Raw genomic sequence first — 6,000 nt, forward strand, 5'->3', positions numbered from 1 at the left:
CTCACGAAATATTTGTTGAATTGAATTAAACTAGAATTATTAAATGAGCACTGGACTGAGAGGGATATTTCTTTCTGGTAAACAATATGTGCACGTCTTCTGAGACCTGTAGGGTATAAGGGTATCTGGAAACTGAAACAGAAAATACAAAGCTACTGAGTAGGCCTGATAGCAGAGTAAAATTGGGAGGGAGGAGCAGATCAGACACCAAGTTAAGTCCTATCCATAAGCTTTGGGATTTTGGGCAGATCCTCCTGATCCCTTTGGGGCTTAGCCCACTCTGCTGTGTTGTGTTGTGTTCTGTTTTGTTTTTCAGAAAGTGAAAACACATGTATGAGTTTCTGAGAGCTGCCATAACAAATTACCGCAAATTGGGTGACTTAAAACAATATAAATGTATTCTCTCACAGTTCTGGAGGAGAGAAATCCGACACATGGGTGTTGGCAGGGTTGGTTCCTTCGGGGGGCTCTGAGGGAGAATGTTCTATCCCTTTCTCCCAGGTAGTGGTGGTTGCTGGCAATTCTTGGTGTTTCTTGGCTCATAAATGCACCATTCCAATCTCTGCCTGCATCTTTGTGTTGCATTCTTTCCTACCTGTTTCTGTCCCTGTGTCCAAAAATTTCCCCTTTTTTATGAAGACATATTGGATTTAGGGCCGCCCTAACCGAGGATGACTTCATCTTAACTAATTACATCTGCCAAGACCCTCTTTCTAAATAAGGTCACATTCTGAGGTTTGGGGGAGACAGTATTTGACCTAGTAAACACATTACAAATGATGAAGCCCTTCTTGTTCCTGATACTATAGGACTGATGCTTCTGTACATGGGGCCAAAACCAACCAACAAACACCTTGAGGACGTTATGCTAAATGCAAGAAGCCATTCACAAAGAGACAAATACTGCATGGTTCTACTTGTATGAGGTTATTGAGAATAGTCAAAGTCACAGAGACAGAAAGCAGAACGGTGAGAGGCCAGGGAAAGGGTGGATGGTGAGTGGTAATTTCAGGGGTGCAGAGATTCAGTTTTGCAAGATAAAATGACTTTTGGACATGGCTTGTGCAGCAATGTGAATGCACTCAACACTACCCAACTAACCCTGGAAAATGGTTAAAGTAAATTTTATGTCACGTATATTTTACTACGATTAGAATTTTAAGAAAAACTTTTTTTTTGGAGGGTGGGGGGATCATTTATGGCCTAGCCTGGAAACCTAATGCTTTTTATAACATCGTTGTATTTTGTATTAAGGAAGGTACATTCTGAGTTCCAAGGACTTTTTGCAATGGGAATCATTCGTGGCTGCCTGCCTATCTGTATTTCACTTGATTCTGTCCGCTTCTTCTCTTATGCCATTAGCTATAACCTGGGCAGTGGCGTGGCGTCCATCATGGTTAATGGCTCCTTCAGTGATGGTCGGTGGCACCGAGTCAAGGCTGTCCGGTGAGTCCCCACCACAGGGTGAGACAGAGCTGGAGCTCAGCAAGAGCCAGATGTGCTGTCCACGTGCCTGTGGCCCCAAAGTCCTGCTCCCCACCCTTGCCTGGCATCCTACTGCTTCTGACCCAGGTCATCCAGGGCGTTTTGTTACTAAGGTCCCCCTTGCTTTTCCCTAACACTGACAGGCCAGAGGGCCTGACCTCCCAAGTCTGCACTCAACAGAGACCACCCAGAGAAAGAACTTTTTGATGGCTAACCTGGAAGAGGGCCTCGCTATCTTGCGAGATCTAGATCTCTAGTGGGATAAGATTTCAGGGCCTGTGGACTTTGAGGAATGCTTCACATCTCACCCACTTTTTTTTTTTTTTTTTTTGGACATTACATTACCTGAGCTTTAGAAGTTGTGTGCACCCTGCCCCAGTTACATATCTCCCCCCTCACAGAGGTCACTACCCTGACTTCTGACTAACTCCGGGTGAATCATTCCTTTAAAATTAGTTTTACTTCCTCTGTCCATATTCTTAACAGTATATTCTGAGAAACCAAAGAGCAGGCCCAAACTTAGCTCTGTAAAAAAAATGTCAGTCTTGCCATGTTAGATGAGGGTTCTAGGAGTTGAGCTGAATAGAGTGTGTGGTTCAGGTTCCCTGAGCATTTACCATAGCCCTTTCTGGGGAGGTCCATGGGTGAGGCCAAGAGTGAGGCTGGGAACCATGGGGCTACCATGCTCGGTTTCCTCCTCAGCTCACATATAGGCTGTGGTGGGAGTAGCCTTGCTGGACTCCACTTTCTTGTCCATTACTTATTACCTTAGAAGTTGATACCATGTTTTTTCAAACCTAAGATGCCATTGATTATAAGACATAGCCTCATTTCAGAGATATAAAAAAATGAAAAATTCTTAGATGAAATAAAGTGGGAGGAAAAATGGAATTTTTTAGAGTAATGGTGAGGGGGGTGGGAAAGGCTGGTCAGGCAAGATAAGCTGTTGGAGGCATTGCTCATCACAGCATTCAGGTATGGGATTCTAAAGAAGCATATCCAAAGTGGGGAGGCAGTGTATGGTCTTGAGGGTGAGGACAGAACAGAATTACCTCTAAAGCTCATTACTAGAAGAGTTTCTACCAAGACGTGAGGCCTGGCCAACCGGATTTATATTATTGTATCCCCCCAAAAAGAGTAGAGCCAGGAAACTCTGGAAGGTGAAGGAGGGGCTAAAAGGGGGATGATTGGTTTTAAAAGCTTTCCTTGAATTTACTTGAGGAGTTAGAATCCAAGCCCCTTTTCTACCTCATCTAGCTGGCACACTGCTCTTTCCCTACCCATGGGAAAATAAGGAAAGGCATTTCTCTGGAGAAAGTGAAATAAGGTTCTGAGCTGGTGGCAGTAGGCATAACTAAATACTGGACTACTGTGTACTGTATAAACTATATAAACTGAAGCTGGGGACTGGGGGCAAGCTCATATGTTGAATATTAAGAACCCCATAATTCTTCCCCCAGTGTGATTCCAGAATGCTGGGAGCCAGGCCTATCCCCCACAGTAAGGAAAGTAGAAAATTCAGGTGTCCCCCAAGAATTAATGATTGAGCCAGATCCCAGCACTATGAAGCCCCAGGCAGCAGAGCCGGATCTACACACAGAGCCTCCAATCTACCTTTTAGTGCTTTTTTCTTTTTTAAAGATTTTATTTATTTATTTTAGAGAGAGAGAGTGCACAAGTGGAAGGAGGGGCAGAGCGAGAGAGAGAGAGAGAGAGTCTCAAGCAGACTTCCCGCTGAGTGCAGAGCCTGTAGTGGGGCTCGATCTCACGACCCTGAGATCATGATCTGATCTCATGATCTGAAATCAAGAGTTTGATGCTTAACCAACTGAGCCACCCAGGCAACCCAGTGCTTTTTCTCTTCGCTTAACTATGAAGTGGCTGTCAGGAATCACTAGGCATTTGAAAAAATCTCCGATGTAAAAGATGGATAGCAGAACAAATCAACATAACAAAGCAATTTGAAGGAAACAAAGACTTGAATGAAAAAATGATAAATGATAAAAAAATGATAAAGCATATTACTATGTCAGAGAGATAAGAGAGACCAGTAATCCAAGAAACAAGAACAGTTTGCTGTAAAAAAAGATGAGAAGATCAATAAGGAACTCCTAAAAAAAAAGTGCAGCCTGGGTTGGTACAGTCCTCCAAGATCTGTACAAACAGGTGGTTTTTTGAAGAAGGTCCCTGGGACCAGATAGTTTTGGGAACCAGCATAGAAAATGGCAAAGCCCTTGCCACAGATGAACACCTCCACTCCACTGTCCCCAGAGTCGCTTTTGGATGACTCTCTAGGTCCTTTAGAAACTTCTCGGCCATTCTTTGTCCTCCCCCAAAGTAATCCTCTACCTGCTATCATTGGCTTTCCATTTTGCTTAGAATACTGTTTGAACTCATCACGTGTCCCCATGTCCCCACCACACTTCCCCTTATAGTTCTGTTCTTCTCTGGCTCCCTTCAGGAGAAATGCTTGTGGCCACTCTCCTCCCACTTCCAGAATTCTGTATGCCCAGCCTGTACCAACCCCCTGTCTTTTCTCTCTTTAGCATTGCCACTTCCTGTTTGCGTTACCCTCCTCCTTCCCCTGACCTACCCAGCCTTCGAAGCTCATCTCAGACAGAGTGTCCCTTGAAGCTTTCCCTGACCCTCTCTCCTCCTGTGTTCTGCACCATCCTGGCATTCCTCTGCTGAGGAGTGGCGACACGGTGTTGTCATGTACAATTTGAATTTTTTTGTTTGCCTCAGGAAACCGTAAATTCCTGAGGGCCAGGAATTTTTTCTTTTTCATTTTTGCACCTCCATCATTTAGCATAGTGCCTGGCACAGAGTAAGTACTTAAATGGAGTTTTATTAAAATGAATGCATAATTGAACTAAGCTCCGAAAATGGTGGTCTCTGCAGGGATGGCCAATCCGGAAAGATAACTGTGGATGACTATGGGGCCAGAACAGGCAAATCACCTGGCATGATGAGGCAGCTCAACATCAATGGAGCTCTGTATGTGGGTAAGTGGCCTTTGACCAAATCTAAATTACGCCAGCGTCTTCTTGTTAGGCCTCCAGTTGTCATGGTGGGGTTCCCCCAAAGAGGTGCACTTCACCAGATCAAATACTTAGAAATTGGGAAGCTTGCCATATATTCTGTTGTTCCATTTTCTGAACTTCTGACTCATGGCTGAGGGGGCAGGAAGCACTTAGATGCTTTTGTGCTTTGGACCGATCCACCAGGAAAACCATGCTTTTCTTGTTTATAGAACAAAAACCCGCCTAATATAGCTCCGACAGTTCCCTCTGAGGAAGGAGGATCTTTCTTGTCCCCTCTCAAAATTAGAATGAGTAGTATTTCTGTAAATAGTTTAGAAACCACTAGTGTAGATACATAAACACGAAAATAGGTCTCCATCCAAACGATATTTCCTAAAAGTGAACTTAATTGAAAGCTTTCAATATCAGTGTATTTCTTCCGGGTTAAGATGGCATCACCTTTAACTGTCTGCTGCCTTCCGTTGACATTAGACAACATTTCAAAATTTACCAGGCACTGTTTGGTTTTAAGTGGTCAGTTGGGTCAGCAGTCACACGTGAGGTGGGTATTTATAGCCCCTGGTTGTGTGTCGGGTCGATACAAGTCCGTCTGTCCCTTCAAGGGTTATTATTAATTAGACAGATGCTCTGCACTGAGCAGTTGGAGGGGCTCACAGCCCTCACCCATCCTGTCAGTCGAGGGACACCTTGGTCAGTGAAGACTCAAGTGTCCTAACGAGACCTGCTCCCCTCTTGCTTCCCGGCAGGTGGAATGAAGGAAATCGCTCTGCACACTAACAGGCAATACATGCGAGGCCTCGTGGGCTGTATTTCTCATTTCACCCTGTCCACCGATTACCACATTTCCCTCGTGGAAGACGCTGTGGATGGGAAAAACATCAACACCTGTGGAGCCAAGTAAGCCCAGCTGGGCTTGCCCAAGGGACACAGCCTTCTCTGCTGAGAATCCCCGCGGCTCCGCGACCCTGCCTGATGCCACGCACGGAGGCACGGCGGCCAGGTGCGTTTCTTCCCATCAAGGAGAAGGTACCCCCTGATGAGAAACTAGAACCAAGACAGGAGTCCCTGTGTGGCCCTTCCTGCTGACACTCTGTGGGCCAAACCCAACGGAATACTCTGTGTAGGAAGCGTCGAACTTTGTCCATTGAATGTGCAGGGGCTGCCAGAGATCAAACTTCGATGCAAATTCCAGAGCCTATCTGCTGTAGCTCAGTGACTGTGTTGTGATTCATAGTGAATAAAAACAGAAAGAAAAAAAAAATAGAGACCCAAAGGGCAGTATTAAAATACTTCCCTCCTTCCCTGACTCATGACACTTTTACTGACAGCAGAATGACTATTTGACCTTGAACCTTGAATTTCTCACCTTGGCCCATGCATTATTTAGGATTAATCCCTTGCACTCCTCAGTGGCTGGTTCAGTATGCTCTGACTATTCCATGAAAATCAGGAGGAGGGGAGACTAAGCATG

The 6,000-nt window shown here is 45.1% G+C and overlaps 1 protein-coding gene across 3 annotated transcripts in view; it reads left to right on the plus strand.

Moving 5' to 3' along the window:
- Positions 1-5,773, plus strand: part of LOC118006408 (pikachurin-like) — a 175,168-nt gene extending 169,395 nt beyond the window's left edge. For all 3 annotated transcript variants that reach the window (XM_034999056.1, XM_034999057.1, XM_034999058.1), the window contains 3 exons: positions 1,363-1,446; positions 4,387-4,490; positions 5,276-5,773. In XM_034999056.1, the coding sequence (XP_034854947.1) occupies positions 1,363-1,446; positions 4,387-4,490; positions 5,276-5,430 (343 nt within the window). In that variant the 3' untranslated portion in view covers positions 5,431-5,773. The remainder of the gene's footprint in view (positions 1-1,362; positions 1,447-4,386; positions 4,491-5,275) is intronic.
- Positions 5,774-6,000: the final 227 nt, after the last annotated feature.

The sequence above is a fragment of the Mirounga leonina genome, unplaced genomic scaffold (assembly GCF_011800145.1).
Source record: "Mirounga leonina isolate KUSES-001 unplaced genomic scaffold, KU_Mleo_1.0 Mir_96, whole genome shotgun sequence".
In the NCBI taxonomy this organism is placed as follows: Eukaryota; Metazoa; Chordata; class Mammalia; order Carnivora; family Phocidae; genus Mirounga; species Mirounga leonina.